At 35.8% G+C, this 21,763-nt stretch overlaps 1 protein-coding gene across 2 annotated transcripts in view; it reads left to right on the top strand.

Annotated features, from left to right (window-relative positions):
- PKHD1L1 (PKHD1 like 1) overlaps positions 1 to 21,763 on the top strand; it is a 128,555-nt gene that overhangs the window by 51,288 nt on the left and 55,504 nt on the right. For both annotated transcript variants that reach the window (XM_082720013.1, XM_082720014.1), the window contains exons 24-38: positions 186 to 333; positions 861 to 1,015; positions 3,359 to 3,481; positions 4,389 to 4,494; positions 7,677 to 7,787; positions 8,742 to 8,906; positions 10,074 to 10,195; positions 11,945 to 12,077; positions 12,550 to 12,745; positions 14,618 to 14,760; positions 15,646 to 15,750; positions 16,423 to 16,611; positions 17,603 to 17,773; positions 18,295 to 18,518; positions 19,162 to 20,146. In XM_082720013.1, the coding sequence (XP_082576139.1) occupies positions 186 to 333; positions 861 to 1,015; positions 3,359 to 3,481; positions 4,389 to 4,494; positions 7,677 to 7,787; positions 8,742 to 8,906; positions 10,074 to 10,195; positions 11,945 to 12,077; positions 12,550 to 12,745; positions 14,618 to 14,760; positions 15,646 to 15,750; positions 16,423 to 16,611; positions 17,603 to 17,773; positions 18,295 to 18,518; positions 19,162 to 20,146 (3,076 nt within the window). The remainder of the gene's footprint in view (positions 1 to 185; positions 334 to 860; positions 1,016 to 3,358; positions 3,482 to 4,388; positions 4,495 to 7,676; positions 7,788 to 8,741; positions 8,907 to 10,073; positions 10,196 to 11,944; positions 12,078 to 12,549; positions 12,746 to 14,617; positions 14,761 to 15,645; positions 15,751 to 16,422; positions 16,612 to 17,602; positions 17,774 to 18,294; positions 18,519 to 19,161; positions 20,147 to 21,763) is intronic.

The raw sequence follows: 21,763 nt of genomic DNA, 5'->3' as shown, positions 1-21,763 counted from the left end.
CTCATTACTGCAGCTATACAGGGATGGCCCGTGTTGATTTATGTGACTCTCCTTAATGTTCGGAAGAGTCCTGCATACCTGAGGCTCATTTATGTCATGTCCCAGGATTGTACGATAGTGAAATAGAAATCATGTTAGCCGTTCTTATGTTTAATCATTTTATCAATATTTATTTTGGAAATTAGAGAATCACAAACGAGACAGAGAATGAATCCGTTTACAGAGGAAATAATTGGCCAGGGGAGTCAAAGATCCGCATTCAAAGAATTCAAGCCGCGTCCCCACCTCTAAGGGGCAGTTTTGACATTCAAGCTTATGGACACATCCTCAAAGGTATAAGACAAAAGTTGAGAACATTGATGTATATATATATATATATCAGTTGGACAGTGCCAGTCTACACAACCATAATAAACATTTTGGTGTATTTCTTTCTAGTATGGTTTCTCTACATAATTAATATAGTTGAGATAATGTTAGTGATGTAAAGATAAATTATCCAGAACAAACTGTATTTTCACTTTTTCTTTATCGCCTCTCCAGATATAACAGGTTATATTTCCAAAAGTTTGTTTTTCTTTTATATCACTTGACTTATAGGTTATCTATAAAGTTAATATTAAAAATGAAAATATTTGAGCCTAAGTTATAATCTGAGGTATACTACTTGTGTAACTTTTGCTTCCAAGAAATACAGAAATTCTTGGAGTAAATAAGATACAAATTTTATTTTTACTATATTGGAGGAGGACAGCTGGCTTATAAGTGATAACATACAGTACGCATTTCCTGTATTTTAGGAGTGAAATTTATTTATGAATTTTTGACTCCTCCCATTTCCTGTCCTTCTCTGTGAGCAGGCCTTCCTGCCACGGTGTCAGCTACGGATTTACAATTTGCGCTCCAGAGCGTGGAAGAAGTGGGTCGCGTCTCAGTGACACGCGAGGGAAACTGCGCTGGATACTCGTGGAACATCAAGTGGAGAAGCGCATGTGGAAAGCAGAATCTTCTACAGGTTCCCTCAGCTGGCTTGGTTTTCATTCTCTTCTGCGTGTTGCTTGCTCATTTGCAGCCTGCCTCATTTTTTTTTTCACCTTGCCCCATTTTTATGATATTTGAGACTATGTTTTAAAAAAATGCAAACTGTAGACTAAACATTAAAAAAAGGAAATTTGAGGAGAAGATTGTTCTTAATGAAGTTGACAAGATGTTCTCTTTCATGGAGAATTTCTCTTGGTACTTTATTTGCTGTCCCCTCTGGAAAGAGTCCAGAAATATGTGTTAGAAGACCCTTGGCAAGGGCAGGAGGAGGTCAGGGAGCACTATTCTCAAAACTAAATCTGGCTATACTTTATGGGGGCACCAAGTATATCACCCTTGCTCCCTATAATTCTACCACCATCCCCTAGAGCTGTATGCTGGGGACTAGCGTATTTTCTGGTTCTGAAAATGACTTTCAAGTTCATGAGGGAGTCACATGTTAGGTTGCCATCTAATTACCTTTGCATAGTTAGAGTGTGAAGGGGGCAGGGAGGAGGGGTGAGGCCCAGAGCATGTGAAGAAGAGTCTAGAGGTGTCTGGGGGCTTAGATTGTCAAACATTAAGAAGATAATACTTTCAAGTGATAGTGAGAATGTCAGGAAACAGTCTCATGCACCATTAGAAGAAAGTCAATTAGTATGACTTTTTAGGGGATTATGTAGTGGAGTCTGAATATAGATACCTTCTGATTTCACAGTCTCAACTATGTAACTCTATACTACTGAAATAATAACACAAATATGAAATGGTGTAGGCATAGAGATAGTCACTGCAGCTGTATCTGTAATAGTAAAAAGGTAGGAACCTATCCTGATCAGTGGAAGAATTGTTAAAATGCCACAGCCTTGGGACGCCTGGGTGGCTCAGTGGGTTAAACCTTTGCCTTCAGCTCAGGTCATGATCTCAGCATCCTGGGATTGAGTCGGGTTCTCTGCTCAGCAGGGATTCTGCTTCCCCGATTCTTTCTCTGCCTGTCTCTCTGCCTACTCTGTCAAATAAATAAATAAAATCTTTAAAAAATTTTAAAATAAAAAATAAATTGCCACAGCCTTTGCATGACAGCCATGCAGCCACACATAGACCCATGGGTATTGACCTGGAAAGATGTCCATGATGTAAGGTGGAAAAAATACAGCAGTCTCCTTACGAAACCATCATGGGAAAAAAGGGAGGAAAATGGGAAAGAGGAGGAGAAAAAAAACAGTGTGTAATTGTAGCATATATTGTACACACATAGACTATAGATGTGGAAAATAGTAAATCATAAAGATATGGAGGTTATTTAAGAAAATGCAATGAGTCTTAGAAGATTCTGTAGCTGAGCAGCTCTAGTATCTGGTCTTCTTGGTATCCCTGCTGGGTCTGTGCACTTAGCCCCTTTGCCTCTTTCCTGACCAGTCTCCTCAGCTTGCTCATCATTTCTGCTTCTCATCACCATTACCATTATGGTAGGCTTCTGGTATAGACAGTAGCTAACAAAGAGATAGGCACACACAAGGCCCAGCATGGAGACCCCTATCTCTTTGTTAGCCACTGTCTATACCAGAAGCCTACCTTAATCGTAGAGAGATTTTGGAATGACCAAGTTCTACATATTGATTTGGTTTGATTCATTTTTATCATTGGCAAAAATATAATTCCACAAGTGGATGAAAAACCAGGATGTTCAGGGGTGAAAATGCTGAAGGAGAAAAGTTGACTTTCAGGTGGAAAGAGGAATAAATTATTCTACTTTTCAACAATCATTTGTCAAAGCAGTCATATTCAGAAAAGCATAGAATGTTCTGAGAAAATAAAATTTGGTAAATTCATTTACCTGAGACATATTTTATTCTAAAAATTCAGGTTAATTAGTTACTTGATTCAACTTGTAATGATGCAATATATGATAAGGCAATAATCTTAGCATTTTATTGGGATTATGTTCACTTGTGAAGAGGTTCCTTTTTCAAAAAATGTTGACTAAAATGTTTTCAGATCCTTTTTCTTTTTTTTTTAATTTTTTCAATTTATTTATTTTCAGAAAAACAGTATTCATTATTTTTTCACCACACCCAGTGCTCCATGCAATCCGTGCCCTCTATAATACCCACCACCTGGTACCCCAACCTCCCACACCCCTGCCACTTCAAACCCCTCAGCTTGTTTTTCAGAGTCCATAGTCTCTCATGATTCACCTCCCCTTCCATTTTACCCCAACTCCCTTCTCCTCTTTCTTGGCTTTTATTCACTTTCAACCTTGCTTAATTTTAAAGAAAAATTTAGTGGGCTCATTTTATGATAGCCTTTCTAGTAAAATAATTTTGTGTAACAATAGATTAATGATTCCAATATTATTGGAGAAAAGGCTAATATGACAGTTATGAAGATAAAAGAAGGTGGCTTGTTCAGACAACGCATACTTGGAGACCTACTTCGTATACCCAGCCAACAACCACAGGTATTTCTGAAACTTTCTTCATGACATTTAATACAATTTTAAATGTGTAACTACTTTGTAAGACATTAAAGACTAGATAAACAGCAGGGATGGGGTCTTTATTGTCACATGAATTTTTGTGTCAATGGTTGATCAACTCAATAATACTATTTTATGACTCTTGGGGAAATTATCTTCTTTATGATAAAAGAGTGGATTTTTAAGCTTAACTGCTTCCTGTTAGAATTTGAAAATATAGTCTTTTATTTAATCTTTACATTTATTCTGTGAAGTGATTATTAATATTCTTTAATGATGAGAAAATTACCAGATAAGGAGTTTAGATGACTTTCTCAAGAGCAACCTTTATTTTCCTTCATAGCACCACTCACCCCTAGGTCATAATATGAATTTGATTTTTTTAAAAAGTGTATAGTCTTGGGATACCTGGGTGGCTCAGTCAATTGAGTGTCTGACTTTGGTTCAGGTGATGATCTCGGAGTCCCGGGATCAAGCCCTGCATTGGACCCCCTGCTCAGCGGGGAGGCTGCTGGTTCCTCCCCCTCTGCCCTACTCGTTTCTCTCTCATGCACTCTCTCTCAAATACATAAATATAATCTTTACAAAAAACTGTATGGTCTTGTGCAACTATTTCTCTCCCACTAGAAGATAAATTGAGTGACATCAGGGATGTCATTGGTTGTTTTTAATGTTGTATTACTGTATTTTAACATTTACAACTGTGCTTTTGCATAGTAGGCACATTTGCTGAATGAATAATGGTCAAAGCAGAAAAAGTATAAATGAATAGACTAATTTTTGTAAACAAACATGCAAACAAACAAAATTTCATCATTTGTTTAAATCTTATGCATATTCTCCTTAGCCATGCTACCCCTGTTCTCCGTCTGTGTTTCTTTATTTGAAGGTTGAAGTCTATGTCAATGGAATTCCAGCTAAATGTTCGGGTGACTGTGGGTTTACATGGGATCCCATGGCCACACCATTAGTCCGAGCCATAAACCCATCTCAAGGTAATCTGCTTTTTAATGTAGAGTAGTGGGGTGGAAGACAACTAGCAAAAATGTAAACCACTAATGATTTTTTTTAACATACTAGTTTCACCAACTCTGGCAAGCAAACATTTATACACAGTTTAAAAAAAAAAAACTATCAGATCAAAAAACTGTGAAAAGAGCACTTATTCCTTATTTTTGTTAAAAAAAAAAAAATCACATTTGAAGTTGAACTCCCCAGTCTTCTACTTTTGTCGTTTCACCATGTTAGATTCAGTCTCTAAAATTTCACTCTGATGAGCATTTTTGTGAAACTCTGCTCGCTGGGGTATTAACAGGAATCTTTCATTATATGAGACAACTTCTAGGAGATTTAGTACTAAAACACTGGTAATGAGACAGCTGCTGTTTAGTAAAAGAAAATAATTAGGTCCTAGGCTTGAGAACTGGAGAGAAAAATTATTGCCAAGAACTCAGTCTTGGGTGACACATTGTACCATATCTTCATAATATGTTATTACTTTAAAACACATGATTACACTTTGTGTCTGAATGCCCAAGTACTGAAATAAATAACAGGACTAAGGATTGTTAGGAGTAGTCTTTTGTTTTGTTTCAGTCAGAAAGATAAACTCAGATGCTATCATCACAGATTTAATCTTGGTGACTAGTAGGAAAATTCATCTGCTAATTAAATATCGGGGGAAAAATGGAAATTTTAAAAACATCTTTGTGTTGAATGAATATGTTCTTTAGACTTTTTTACAATAATGATATTACTTTGGGACAGTTCATGTCACAGGGGTCAAAACCATCAAGAATAAGAATTTGATTGGGACGCCTGGGTGGCTCAGTTGGTTAAGCAGCTGCCTTTGGTTCAGGTCATGATCCCAGCGTCCTGGGATTGAGTCCCACATCGGGCTCCTTGCTCAGCAGGGAGCCTGCTTCTTCCTCTGCCTCTGCCTGCCATTCTATCTGCCTGTGCTCGCTCTCTTTCCCTCTCTCTCTCTGATAAATTAAAAAAAAAAAAAAAACTTAAAAAAAAAAGAATAAGAATTTGATTAACTTTCATTTGGTTGTGGTCCTTTGATATTTTTACATCTATCCTTGTATCTTATCATGAATTTCCATTTTTATATGAACTTCCTGAAAAAATTGTTTCTTACTATAAATAATTAGCAATCTGAATTGCCTTTTGCCTTATTTTGATAAATTTAAAAATAATGGAAATATAAGTGTAAATAATGCAATAAAAACACCTATAGTCTCTTCATTGAAAATTAGCTCAGTTAACATTTTGTCATATTTACTACCAGTCATTAATTTAAGAAAGGAAATATTATAGGAATAGCTAATGTCCTCTTGAGACACAATCGCTGGTTCTAGTGCCTACAGATCTCCCCAGAGGCTGTCACAATAATTAATTTTGTATGTATTCTTCCATGCCATTTTTGCCTTTTGTATATCAGATGCACATATGGTGATTTTGCCAGTTTTTTAAACTTATGAAAAAGATATTGAAATGTAAATATCAGAGCTATTACACTGTAAATATCTTTTGCATATGATTTTTGTCATCCAGCATTCATTTTGAGAAATATTTATATGGTTTTATGCATGTCCAATTCATCATCTTAAAATACTTCATGAACATACCAATTTATTTTTGTCTCTATTGAGAGACATTTAGATTGTGTCCAATTTTTTGCTTTTACACATGACTGTTTTGAGGTTTGCTGCGTGAATCTCCTGTTGTATACATGCTGGAGCTACTTTAGGGTATATGCCCAGAGAGAGAATTGCTGGATAATAAACAAATTAGTGTGTATTCAGTGTTTTAGGTGACCAAATTGCTCCCCAGAATGCCTATACTTGCCATAGGCATGAGAGTGCTATATTCCCCACATCCTTTGTTGAAACTTAGAATCATCAGCTTCCTAATTTTGGCCAATTTGTTGGGTGAAGAGGTTCTCTCATCATCATCTTAATTTTTCTGTTCTCTGATGAATTATGCATGTGACCATCTTCTCATATGTTTCTCAGATATTTGGGTCATTTCTTCTGCAGATGGCTTGTTAACATCTTCTGTCCACTTACCAGATTGTCTTTTTTCTGTTGACTTATAGCTGGGTATTATATATTATGTTGACCAATCGTATGCACAGGTATGAACGTGAACTTTGTTTATCTTGTTGTAGGTATCTTGCTTATGGAGCCTTTTCAGTCATTGATTTATTCCAATTTATTATATTTTCCTCTATGGTTAACCATGACTTTTTAATCTCATGTAAGAGACCCATCTATGCATTAAAGTTAAGAGGTTCACATTTTCTTCTAAAATTCTAGAGTATTGCATTTTTCATTCTCAGCTATTTAAATCCATGTGGAATCCATATTGTATGTGATGTCATATAGGTAGGGTGACTATACCATTTACCAATCAAATCTGGACGTTAGAGTGAATGGAAAAACAGTAAGTACAAGATGCTGAGACGGGGGGTGTACCCTGGTCGTATCTCAGGCACTTTAGCATATGTGTTACCCAAGACAGAAAGTGCCACAACACATATGGTGCAGTTCATCCTTTTCTCATGATTTTGGGATAGCTCTTCTGTCATATAGAGATGACTGTTTATTTGTCATCATAGTAATTTTCCTTTCCTTATGCCATTCTATACTTTAGTAGATAATTCTTCTGCTAATCTCTATTAACCTAGATTTAAAACATGAAGCAGGGACACCTGGGTGGCTCAGTTGGTTAAGCAGCTGCCTTTGGCTCAGGTCATGATCCCAGCGTCCTGGGATCAAGTCCCACATCGGGCTCCTTGCTTGACAGGGAGCCTGCTTCTCCCTCTGCCTCTGCCTGCCATTCCCGTCTGCCTGTGCTCGCTCTCTCTCTGACTCTCTCTGATAAATAAATAAAATCTTTAAAAAAAAAAAAAGAAGAAGAAGAAGATGAAGAAGAAGAAGAAGAAGAAGAAGAAGCAGCAATGTAGAGGAATTCAATGGGAAAAAATTTACCATTGAGAAATATGTATTTTTCCCCACTGCTTTCTTATAAGCTTATTGTTTATCGCCTTTAGAAGTTGGGCTTTTCTCTGCAAAGCATTTGATTTCATAACAACAAATTCTGTGGGTTTTGTTGTTGTTGTTGTTGTTGTTGTTGCTTTAATACTGTTGTTTAAAATCATCATTTTCAGGGTCCTATGAAGAAAGCACAGTTCTAACCATATCAGGCTCTGGATTTTCTCCCAATTCAGCTATATCAGTCTCAGTCGGGCCAATGGCTTGCTCGCTTCTCTCTGTGGTTGGTAGGTCCTTTGTAAAATTGTTATTATTAGATCTAATTGTTTTTCTCTAAGAGAAAAGAGGCTCAAAGAGCAGTATTATAATACTACTTCTCCTATGGAGTACGCTATGGGGGCATGAAACTGACAAACTTCTGTGGATGAATGCACTATCTTTTTAATCTTTGGTTATAACCACAAACTCTTTCAGTGCTATACAATGTCTTTATCCCATAACAGCTAATTTTTGTTCTTTTCCCCTCATAGAGTGATTGTATAAAAGCTTTCCTTCTTTGGTTTGTCTTTAGGACACAAAAATAAGACGCTGCCATGCTGCTGTTCCGTGGTTCCTTCTGCCCATGCTTTGACAGTGTCACTTTAGTAAAGCATCAAAAGGACATGGCTATCTTCCCTGACTACTAGTCCAACAAAATCTCTATCCATTAACCGAGAATTTCAAGATTATTCACTTTTTCAACTCTTGAAAAAGTGAAAACCATGATTATTTATTTCCCTAAAAATTATCTTTCACAACCCTTGGTATTTTCCTTAACTTTAATAGGTTGGAATTACATAAGCAATGCACCTTCCATATAATTAAGTTGTTTTTAATTCAGATCCTCTGTGTATTCTTGAGATCTAAGTCAATAATGCACCTGTAATATAAATGTACATATACTGTTCTAAATAAAGTGTGAAGGTTTTCATTTAGGTTTTCATCACCTTTCTTGATGAAACCTGGTATTTTTGCCACAGTGGGAAACAGGAGCAAATTGTTTTTTTTTTTTCTAACCATGTCTGATTCATAACATCAGGTAACTTGTAAAGACTTTTGCCCAATTAATGTATGAGTAGTTTTCCTTAGATACATTTCTTGGGGTATAAAAATGAAGGCCAATATTTATATTTGCAAATATAGAATTTCAGTAATTTTATCTTACAAACATATTTAACCATGTTTTTCTTTTTTATCACAAGAAAATGAGATCCAATGCCAGATTCTGAATGGAAGTGCTGGCCATTTCCCAGTTGCTGTATCTGTAGCTGATGCTGGACTAGCACGGAATGTAGAGGGTGAGGAATTCTACTTCACTTACCAGAATCGGATCTCATACATCTGGCCCACTTCTGGCAGCCTGGCAGGTAATAGTTAATTGTTCAAAACCAAGAAAATTGCATACATTCCTGTCATTTCATTGTACTGTTTCTAGAACAGGGTGGAAGGAGTGGAACCCCAAGCTCCCTCACATAGAACAAAAGAGGCTCCCCTTTTGGAAGGCACAGTGCTTAAATGGCTGACTAATTCTTTTGTTTCTTTTGAAGCACAAGTCAGGGTGACTGGTTGTTCTTACATCTTAGGTTATTGAATTAATATCATCAATTATTACATGTTTCTATAACAAGCTCATCAATTATGTCAGGATAAGATTTATTAGTTATTATTCTGCTTACCAGCTGCTCCATTTGTAACCACAGTCTCCGTGGAGCTACTTGACCCAGAAAAAGTTCCAGGAACAAATCAGGGAAAAGAAGGCTGATGCAGAAGATGGAAAGAAAATAACACATTTTTCCTGTCCTGCTTACTTCTTTTCCCTTTGTTAGACCATGCTTAGTTTTGGATTTTTGCTTTGGTCTTGATCTTTTCAGTGTGTTTTGTGTTTTTATTTTACTTTATTTTTGTTTTGTTGGGATTTTTTTCTTAGTTCCTTTTACTTACAGATATTAAAATTTGAGATTTGGGAAGAGTCTTAATTCACTTTCATTCCCACCCACAGAATGGGTGAGCGTATAAGAATAGCATAACTGGGTGCCTGGGTGGCTCAGTGGCTTAAGCCTCTGCCTTTGGCTCAGGTCATGATCTCAGGGTCCTGGGACTGAGCCCTGCAATGGGCTCTCTGCTCAGCGGGGAGGCTGCTCCCCACCCCCAACCTGCTGCTCTGCTTACTTGTGATCTCTCTCTCTGTTAAATAAATGAATAAATAAATAAAAAGAAACAGCATAATTTCTCTTTAGGATGAAGAGGACTGTATGGAAAATAGCAGTTCTTGCTAGTGATGCCATAGAGCAAATGGTGGTTCCAAATATGTTGTTTCATTAAATCACTTAGCTCAGTTCCTTTATGGCTCCAGACTTTAAGAGCTCTGGCTCCCGGATGTGGTAGTGATTATATACATCTCGAATCTGGTCCGTGATTATTTGCCAACACACCTCTTGATGATTAGAAAATTCTTGAATGATGAGTTAGATTATTGACCAGGTTCCCTTTTGTTATTGTTGATCTGTTACCGTCATTGTTGTTTCCTTTTGAAGGTGGAGCTCTTCTGACTGTATCTGGATTTGGCTTTAATGAAAATTCAAGGGTATTAGTTGGAAATGAAACCTGCAATGTGATTGAAGGGGATTTGAATAAAATAACCTGCAGAACACCAAAAGTAAGGCATTTGATTTCAGTCTTTTTTTTTCCCTGAAAACTTATGAAATCTCAGTAGGTTAAACAGGTGACATTTTTACCTAGGAACTGTGGCTTTAAGTGTTGTTCTGTATTTCTTTTACATTCTGCTATCTATTTCTAGATACATTCTGCTAAGATGTATCTAGCATGTAGATATCATTCTAGATATCCACATTCTACATACATACCATTTAGAAAGACAGACACATAAACCCGTAATAATGTGTTCCACTTGAAATGATAGAAGTAGATACAAAGTAAAAATAAAATATAGTGAGGAGAGGCTGTCAGAAAGAGCCTATCAGAACTCAAAGGATGAATGAGAGTTGACCAAGTAAATCCAAGGATGAAAAAACTTCAGTACTAAGAATCTAAAAAAAAAATTCAGAGAAGCAAATCTAGATATTTTTTGTTTCTTAAAAAAGAATATATATCTAAAAAAAGTTTCAATTTGTCAACAATAAGTAAATAAATACCCCCCCAAAAAAACCCGTATAAAATTCCTCATGTAATATTGTATTTTAGCATGAATTATTGTCTTTTATTTAAAAAAAAATATGAACAGTAAAAAAAAAAAAAAAAATAGTGTCTAAATTTAAACCAAAACTCTTGTTTGCTTATTATGTGCAAAAGGATGTTGACACCAATAACTAACACTAAAAAAATTGAGCAGACTCAATGTGGGTATTATGTAGTTGAAATCTATAGGAAAAGTAAATTTGAGTATGTGTGAGACCAAACGATGATGAAAATTTGGAAGATATGGTAAATAAAAATTTTGTTTAAATTATGCCATTCAATTAAACACTGAGTGCACCTAAAACAAATACTAGATACTGGAAAAGCATTTTTTCCTAATTGGGAAGTGAATAGATATTACATCAGTGAAAGCGCCAAATATTTTTCCAAGTGTCTTGTCTCAGATTCTGAAACTAAGTCAGCAAAAAAGATAAAATAATGTGATTCTTCAGTGAAGAGGAATAAAAAATTACATTTGAGTATATTTTAAGAGCAAAATGTCAAAACTTTAAACACCTTTGCTTGATCAATTTAAAAAAGTCAGTTGTCCAGGGCACTTGTGTGGCTCAGTCAGTTAGGTGTCTGTCTTTGACTCAGGTCATGATCCCAGGATTCTGGGACTGAGCCCTAAATTGGGCTCCCTGCTCAGCGGGGAGTCTTCTTCTCTCTCTCCCTCTGCCCCTCCCCCTGCTCCTGCACTTGCTCTCTCTCTTTCTCTCAAATAAATAAATAAAATATTTTTTTTATAATTTTTTATTTTTTATAAACATATATTTTTATCCCCAGGGGTAAGCAGCTCTGGACAAGTGACTCTTGTGTTTTTAATTTTTTAAAAAGATTTTATTTATCCCAATAAATGAAACAAGATGGGATAAATAAAATCTTTTTAAAAAATTAAAAACATAAGAGTCACTTGTCCAGAGCTGCTTAACTATATTGCAGAGCCCTTAGAAGCCCAATAATATGTATGCATTTAAAATGGTCATAAACACTCTCAAAACCACTACATCATATACCTTTACCTAAAAAATTAAAATATGTAGCATACATTGGATACTACAGCTTTCTAATTATCAGAAGATGATTCTGATTCATGAATTTGAAACCAAACATCTTCAGCAGTTTATTTTGAATAATTCTATTTGTTTTTAGCCATTGGATTTCTTCATCTCAACATTTAATATTTTCTAATTTTTTTTGTTTGTTTCAGAGAATTGAGGGTACAGTGGATATATCAGTTATTACCAACGGATTTCAAGCCAAAGCAAAGGATGCTTATAGTTATAATTGTTTACAGACTCCAGTTATAACTGATTTTAGTCCAAAAGTACGAACAATACAAGGTAATAAAAATTTCAATAAGATCAGTCATATATATTAAAATACATATGTATATGTAAGGTGTATATGCATCAAATAAAGTAAACTATTTCTAGAAAGGTTATAGAAACATTCTTCTACAGTTGTTTCTTAAAGCAAAACCAGCCACAAGTTTTATTTTTTTAAACATAGATTAGTCTATTTATTATTTCACTTTGAACATGTGTAATAAGGAGAAAAATATTAGGTTTTTCAGAAAGCGCTTTGTCATCTTTTTCCCCCCTATGAAACAATTTAACATGAATTTTTCTCTACATGGTAGCTATCAATTCTTTCACTGATTTTATTTTTCTTGTCTCTGTAAACATTAGGTTTTCCTAAATACAATAAAAGATAAGAAATGAGTTGGTTTACTTAATATGCAAATTTTATGCCACAAAATGAGTTGAATCCTCTTGTAAAAAAAAAAACTTTTATTCTCTTTTAAAATAATAGGAGAAGTTAATTTAACAATTAAGGGTTATAACTTTGGAAATGAACTCACACAGAAGGTGGAGGTATATGTCGGAGGAAAACCCTGCCAGATTTTCCAGTGGAATTTAACAGATATTAGATGTCTTTTGCCCAAGTTGTCTCCTGGAAAACATGATATCTATGTAGAAGTCAGAAACTGGGGCTTTGCCTCAACAAGGTATAGTAATGATCATAAACTTGAAGAGTTGTAGAACTCTGGGCTTAATGGTTTGGGGATAAGAAAAGAGTCATTAACTTTATAATATTTCAGTTGCTTTTTCCACCTATCTACATCTCCTTTTGCAAAGTGTTCTGAGAATATCCCATACAGCGCAGTATGTGCTTTGTTTTTTTTTTTGTTGTTGTTGTTGTTTTAATTTTTTATTTTTTATAAACATATATTTTTATCCCCAGGGGTACAGGTCTGTGAATCACCAGGTTTACACACTTCACAGCACTCACCAAAGCACACACCCTCCCCAGTGTCCATAACCCCCCTCCCCCCAGTATGTGCTTTGTTTTGAGACCAATGCCATTCAGGTTAGGTTGTAAGATTCTCTGTGGAACTGGGTTTATGTATATATCACATGCTTTTCATTCATTCTGGAAACTCTTACCAAGCAGTTAGTAAGGGGCAGGCACTTGCTTGGTGCTGGATTTGCTGTGAAGAATAAGAGGGACTTGTCCTCTGCTGTGAGTAATGCCCACGGTTTTGTTGGGGAGGCAGATTTCAAACAGAAGATTATATCAGTAACTTAATTATAAGTGTGAAAAAGACTATGAGGAAGAGGTAGCAGGTCTGTAAGAGCGTATAACAAAGAGCACTAACTTTTCCTAAGGGACAGAAAAGTGTTCTCTAAAAGGTGACAGTTAAGCCAAGAAATGGGTAGGAAATGCCCATAAAGAAAAAGACTCCTTCTCCAGTTGTTTCCTTTAGGTAACTGTTCAGTATTTTCTTCCCAGAAGCTGTTTGCCAAACTTTTAGTAATATTTTAGTTTTGGCATCAGGAAAGTATTGGTTTAGAATACTTAGAAAATGAGGAAACTGAAATTTAGGGATTAAAAAAAAAAGGCAGGTACACCTGACGTCAGAATAGGAGGGATTATTACAGCAGAATCTTGAGGTGAAGGACTGTGAGCGACAGTAACTATGAAGCCCAGAGCTACATCCCTCTTCAATTCACAGGGCAGAGTTCACTTGGGTTCTAGAAGAGCTGTTGTTTGTGCTCTGGCGTGATGGAGATAATGAACGGAATTGACAGCATATAAAACTGGGATATTTCAGTGACAGTTGAAGAAATACAAACTCAGTTATGCTGAGAAAGTGAAATAAAAGTTAGCACAAAGACTCATTTACTTACGATGAGAGCTAGGTTGTAGGATTCTACTCTAAATATCAGGTCAGAAAGGCACTGTTCATTTTGATGGCCTCCTGGCAAACACATTGACTGTAACAAGACAAAATAAATTTTAAATTCTCTCACTGAAATAGTGGGTTGGGAGATCATGACAGGTCTCCAACATACATAGAATAATAAACTCAAATTAGTTGCACAAAACTTTTATTTCTTATATAAAATGTGTGGAATTTCATCTCTATGCTCATAGATAAGGCATCCTTTATGGTTTACACTAATGAATATATAAAATATCTTAAAGAACATCATATTTTTCTTGTGACCTGGGTTCTCATAACCGTATCTTTCTCATAATATTTTACAATTCTCCATCTCAAATTTTTCTTGCCATGGGATTTTCAGAAATTTAATTTTCATTGTTAGGGAAAAACTATTATTATGTATTATTCTTATATGTAGTATATTGTTACTTATACAATATATGTTACTATTAAATATATACACACAGATACCATCCAACCAAATTAAGGTCATGCTAATTATCAGATTATCTAGTTCAAAAAAGTAATGTCTAATTAAATATTCAACTACTTCCTCTTCCTAAATAAATCATATCCAATAAGAATTTAACAATAGGACCTCATGAAAAGCTCATTGAAACATCTATTAATTTTTTTTTTTTTTTTTTGCAGGGACAAGTTAAATGCTTCTATACAGTATATTTTGGAAGTGACTGCCATGTTTCCACAGAGAGGCTCTTTATATGGTGGAACTGAAATCACTATAATGGGTTCGGGGTTCAGTACGATACCAACTGAGAACACAGTGCTCTTAGGTAAGAGCACCCTCTCAGAAGGGTGTTATCATTTTTTTCTCTTTAGAAGATGTGCTTAGGACACCTGGGTGGCTCAGTTGATTAAGCGTCTGCCTTTGACTCAGGTCATGATCCAGGACCCTGGGATTGAGTCCCACATGGGACTCCTTGCTCAGTGGGGAGCCTGCTTCTCCCTCTGCCCCTCTTCCCTTCCCCCGACCCCTCCCCTACCATGTGTGCTCACTCTCTCTCTCTCACAAAAATAAGTAAATAAGCTCTTTAAAAAAAATAAAGAATAAAATAAAAGATGTGTTTTTAGATGCTGAGTTTTTACACAATACTCTCAATCATGGAAGCTTTATTTTGCTATTAACGTATAAAAGGTTAAGTGTCTTTGGTTAAGGCTGTAAAGAGAAATTGAATAGCTGCTTTTGATTTCAATAAATAAATATTTATATTTGATATCTATAAAACACTTTTAAAAGAAAAGTCTCTGTTCTAAAAATAATCAGTACTCAAAGATGATAACTATCAGGAAAGTGTTAAAGATTCTGCTAGATAATGGGGGGTTTTGCAGGACCTTAATAGTTTTGGGGTTTTTTTTTTGTTTTTTTTTTTAGATTTTATTTATTAGAGAGCGAGTAAGAAAAAGAGAGAAAGAAGCATGAGCAGTAGGGATAGACAGAGGGAGAGGGAGAAGTAGACTCCTCACCAAACAGGGAGCCCGATGTGGGACTTGATCCCAGAACCCCAGGATCATGACTGGAGCCAAAGGCAGAGGCTTAACTGACTGAGCCATCCAGGTGCCCCATGCAGGGCCTTAACTGTTTACTGATTATAATTCATCTCTACATTTTACAAAAAATATTTGAGAAAATTTTTTTCCCCTATCTTATTTCTTTCTAGGGCCCTTCCCTTGTGATGTGATTTCATCATCAGAAAATGCCATAAAATGTATTCTTCATTCAACAGGGAATACATTCAGGATTACCAATACTGGAGAAGATTCAGGTATTAGCCAACATTTATATATTATAAATAATGGAAGCATTTTACCCTGAAATTGATTTTATTTTTGTTTATTTAATACTTCAAATATTTGGAGGAAAAACTGTTGCTATGTCTTTCTATGATTTGTCAATAGTTTGTCTCTAATTTCTTTCCTTGACATCAGGGTGCATATATAGAATGAATCAGGGGTAGACTTGAGTCTACAAGGCTAGACAGCAATTTGCAAGTTGAGAAATTGCCATTATGTTTCATTGCAGTACAGCACTTCCCAAGTTATGGTAGTTTGTTATTAGCCATGAGTTTCTAAATAAATATTCAAATTGAAGTTATATAGATTTTGGTATACCTCTATTCCTGAGAAAATTCTTATGTTTAAAGAATTGATCACAGCTTTAAAAGATATTCCATGTAATATTTCTGAACAACTTGCCTATTGACTTTCCAACTTTTTTTTTCAAATTGTCTCTTGATCATCAGTGTTGAAGGTGCGTGATTAATTTTTTTCCTTAGCTTCTCATTATCTTACTTTCCATTATTTCTGCTTATTTTTGTTACATGTTTCAATTATGCACATAAAAATTTAGAATGCCATACTTTCAAAGATAATTATTAAGAACTTTTATTCCTTTTCCTTTTAAAAAAAAATAAATATGTCTCAATTCTTGCTTCCAGTACATGGATTAGGTTATGCCTGGTCACCATCAGTCTTAAACGTATCTGTGGGAGACACAGTGACGTGGCACTGGCAAGCCCATCCATTTCTTCAGGGAATAGGATATAGGGTTTTCTCTGTATCCAGTCCTGGAAGTGTAATTTATGATGGCAAAGGATTTACAAATGGAAGAGAAAAATCTGTCTCAGGTATGTTTCAATTTTGTTGCATTTTGTGTCATGATTTTCTTTCCTGGATATAATAAAAAGATGTCGTTTCAATTTAAAATACTTTTGCATAAATGATATGTATAAATACACAAATAATTTAGTTGGCATTTTATTACTATAGTAAAAGTGTTGCACATTTATAAAAATATTATAAATGAATGTAAGCAAGGGATTTTATAAATCAGAGATGAGTTCTGATTCAGAAATGTCTTTATTTATTCTGTAATAATCAACCAATTAAAAAATATCAAAATAAGCAAAACACAAAGAAAAGTTGTATGGAGTATGTGTTTTAATCATACCAACTTGGTAGCAAGTAACGAACTTCAACTGACTGGAATCAGCAAATTTCTCCTAAGACAACTCAGTGAAAGTGTGCCTGGTAGACTGTATGTTTAGTTCTATATTTATAGCAGTTTTAATTTTTTCTCATGAAATCAAAGTATTGTTTTTCACTGCATGTTGAAGTTTTCTTTAAAATGTGGTGAGTTAGGGGCGCCTGGGTGGCTCAGTGGGTTAAGCCGCTGCCTTCGGCTCAGGTCATGATCTCAGGGTCCTGGGATCGAGTCCCACATCGGGCTCTCTGCTCAGCAGGGAGCCTGCTTCCTCCTCTCTCTCTGCCTGCCTCTCTGCCTACTTGTGATCTCTGTCAAATAAATAAATAAAATCTTTAAAAAATAATAAAAAATAAAAATAAAAAAAAAATAAAATGTGGTGAGTTATGCCAGACTGGATATGATTTTCTAGAAAAACTAATGCTGGATCTTGTCTTCCTGGAATGTAATTTCATTACAGAAGATAGTTCTTATACAGTCAGTGAGTCGTTTCTTTACTACTTCCTGTCAGAATATCACGTGCATGAAAACTAAGAATCCTGTCACCTGCCTGTGTTTGAAGGGTCACTTGAAATTTTTATTAGAGGCTGTATTAATTGCTTGTGTTTATTACATACAATCTTGTTTTTTGGCAGGTTCATTTTCTTACCAGTTTACTTCACCTGGAATCCATTATTATAGCAGCGGATACGTTGATGAGGCTCACTCCATTTTTCTCCAAGGAGTCATTAATGTTTCACCAGCTGAAACCAGGCACATTCCCCTGCACCTGTTTGTGGGTAGCACTGAAGCCACATATGATCAGGGTAAGAGGGTGAAAGAAGGAAACCCTGTTACTCCTGTGACCTAGGGTGTATGTGACCTTTTTGGAGTAGGAAGCAGATGACTAGGTATAACCCTGCTTCTGTCTCTGACCAGCCACATGACCTTGGATAGACCTGGACAGTTCTGAGGCTAGAATCTATTCTATAAAATGAGGCCCATGTTAATGTTGTCCTGCCATTCTCCCAGAATCCTTCTGTGCCTCAGATGAGATGTAGGGTGAAGAAATTTTGACACTCTGTATGTGCCCCTCAAAATATATCAAAATGTGAGATGATGTTATTGTTTTGTTTTCCCCATAGGACCTGGCTTAGACAAATTGAAAAATAAATTAATTTTTATATTCACTCTTCTCTCTTTACCACCTATGTACTGCCTGAGCCCCTCTTGTCATTCAGACAAAACAAAAAAAAATTTTAACAGAATATAAACCACCATCATTAAAATAAAGAGTAATGTAGTTTGAAAACAGTTCTTGTTTTAGAATATTATCCATGACTTACAGGACCTGTGAATTTGCACTTGGGGAGCTCTGTGACAGGCTGCCTAGCAACAGAACCCTTGTGTGGCCCGAACAATACCAGGGTTAAAAATTCAGACGGTTTGGTCTTTGAGCTTTCAAGTTGTTTTTCACCAACTATAAACAACATTAATCCATCTTCTGGAACACTGAATGAATTGGTAACAATTACTGGACGTGGCTTTAGTAATCTCACATGTGCTAATAAGGTAAGTAGGTAAAGATCTCTTTTTTACTACCATATACTCAATAAAATGTTTCATGCATAACCTCATAGTTTCATTTCTAACAGCTTTATCACAGTATGAGTCATATGCCATACTGTTCACCCATCAAGGTGCACAGTTTGGTGGCCTTTCCTATATTCACAGAGTTGTGTATCCATCTCCACATTCAGAAAGTAACCCCAACCCTTAGACATTACCATCAATCTCTTCAACCATCCCAGACCTAAATAACCACTAACATACTTATATACTTTCTGTTTTTATGGGTTTGCCCATTCTGGACTTTCTTAGAAACTGAATAATATGTGTGGTCATGTGTGACCAACTTTATTCACTAAACATAATGTTTTCAAGGTTTAGCCGTGTCGTTCCATGCTTATCAGTTCGTTCTTTCACATGTGGCCATAATTTAGGTTTAAGATTAATCCAAGAGATTATTATAAAATAATAAATAATTATTTATAATAATAAATAATTATTTTATTTTATTTTATAAAAATAATTTTATTCTGAATAAAAAATGTTTGCACGAGATCAAATTTTTAAAATTTCGTTGTTAATATAAAATTTAAGTTCACACTAGAGTAATGGTATTGACTTGTTTCCATATTCATTTTACTTTTAGGTTACAATTGGTAGCTACCCGTGTATTGTAGAAAAAAGTAGTGACAATTCCATTATATGTCGTATTGACCCTCAGAACTCAATGGATGTTGGCATCAGGGAAATTGTCACATTAATGGTCTACAACCTGGGCATGGCTATCAACATGCTGCCCAATGAATTTGATAGGCGGTTTGTACTTTTGCCAAACATCGACATGGTGTTGCCATATGCAGGATCAACTGCAGGACTGACAAGAGTGACCATAAAAGGCTCTGGGTTTGCAGCTTCTTCTGCAGGTATAGAAGTCTTCATGGGTCATTTTCCGTGTAAAGTTCTCTCAGTGAATTACACAGCCATTGAGTGTGAAACGTCTCCTGCTCCCCAACAGCTTGTGAAAGTGGATCTTCTGGTACATGGAGTGCCTGCTCAGTGTCAGGGGAACTGCAGCTTTTCCTACTTAGAAAGCATCACTGCTGTAGTAACAAGAATCTTCCCAAACTCTATCGAAGGACCTGTCAAGGTTCTTATTGAAGGAGAAGGTTTTGGCACCATCTTGGAGGACATTGCTATTTTCATTGGAGACCAACAGTTCAGAGCAATAGATGTTAATGAAAATAATATCACTGTTCTTGTGAGTCCTCTCCCAGCTGGTCTTCATTCTCTTAGTGTTGTGGTCGGAAGTAAAGGCTTGGCTCTGGGAAACCTTACTGTTAGCAGCCCCGCAGTAGCGTCTGTCACACCAGCTTCTGGAAGCATTGCCGGTGGAACTACGTTGGTGATCACAGGAAATGGCTTCTACCCAGGCAACACCACAGTCACTGTTGGGGATGAACCTTGTGAAATTATTTCTGTCAACTCCAGTGAAGTCCACTGCTATACCCCAGCAGGGATGGCTGGAAGTGCCAGTGTGAAGATCTTTGTTAATGCAGTTGCTTATCCACCTCTGTCATTTACGTATGCCTTGGAAAATACTCCACTTCTCAGAGAACTTGTCCCAAATACAGGTACTCCAATACTTTCCATATGTTGTCTCAATATGTTATTATCAGTAATATTTATTAGTGTAGAATTAGAGTAATGTTTATAAATGATTATTAAAATGTGTTTTCAGACAATCCATTTAACCCAGTTAATACATGGGATTTTTCTGTGTAGTTTCCATTTTGTGATTATTTTTTGCACATTCTTGGCATAAAATTTTTAGTCAAATTCCAACTTCTATTTTGAAACAAAATCCCCATTAACTTGATCTAAATTTCTTTTTTTTTAATATTTTATTTATTTATTTGACAGACAAAGATCACAAGTAGGCAGAAAGGCAGGCAGAGAGAGGAGGAAGCAGTCTCCCTGCAGAGCAGAGAGCCCAATATGGGGCTCAATCTCAGGACCCTGGAATCCCAGGACCTGAGCCGAAGGCAGAGGCCACCCAGGCGCCCCTTGATCTAAATTTCAAAATGAGGCAGAAATAGATGGATATCTATGAATTAAAATTGATAATTAATTTATGTCATTAATGTTGATATGGCATAGAAAACAACTGTTAAAATTCAGATGTAGGTTATTAAACGTTGAGAATTTTTCTGTATATCTCATTTCCATAAAACTACAATTGGATGCTAACTTATTAATTTAAGAGAGTTCTTTTAAATGAGGTAATTGGCCCATCCAGATAGAAAAAAAGTATTATGAAATAAGATTTACTTAATGATTTAACATAACTTGTTTTTCTAAGCTGAGAACAGATTAAGATGTCTTCTTGTGTCATTATTCTATGCTACTTCTGGTAATCATGAATAATAGCAAAGACATAGTTACACCCCATATATTTGTAATCTTTGCAAAGGGCAAACTAGATATTGGCATATGTTTTTATTTCCATGAACCATTTCTTTTTTTTTTTTTTAAGATTTTATTTATTTATTTATTTATTTGACAGAGATCACAATTAGGCAGAGAGGCAGGCAGAGAGAGAGGAGGAAGCAGGCTCCCTGCTGAGCAGAGAGCCCGATGTGGGGCTCAATCCCAGGACCCCGAGATCATGACCTGAGCCAAAGGCAGAGGCTTAACCCACTGAGCCACCCAGGCTCCCCTTCCATGAACCATTTCTATCCCCATCTCTTTCTTTGAATGTGTCTTTCAAACAACTTATATGAAGATACAAGGCTTACAGACAAGTGAGAACTGAGCTGTTTTATTTACTAAGGAAACATGGTAATAGATCACACTTAGAACAGCACTTCCATTTGAAAGGTGAAAATGCCAGACAAAATTAAAAATTTAAGGACTAACAATAGCCAAACTATGGAAAGAACCAAATGTCCATCAACAGATGAATGGATAAAGAAGTTATGGTATATATATATGTATACACACACAGACACACACACACACACACACACACACACACTGGAATACTATGCAGCCATCAAAAGAAGCAAAATTTTGCCATTTTGCAATGACATGGATGGAACTAGAGGATATTATGCTAAGCAAATAAGTCAATCAGAGAAAGACAATTATCATATGATCTCTCTGATATGAGGAATTTGACAGGCAGGGTCGGGGGTCATGAGGAATAGGGAGGGAAAAAAATGAAACAAGGTAGGATCAGGAGAGAGACA

The sequence above is a fragment of the Mustela nivalis genome (genome assembly GCF_964662115.1).
Source record: "Mustela nivalis genome assembly, chromosome: 2".
NCBI classification, from domain to species: domain Eukaryota; kingdom Metazoa; phylum Chordata; class Mammalia; order Carnivora; family Mustelidae; genus Mustela; species Mustela nivalis.
The sequence above is the reverse complement of the archived record's forward strand: the minus strand, read 5'-3'. Positions and strand labels throughout refer to the sequence as shown.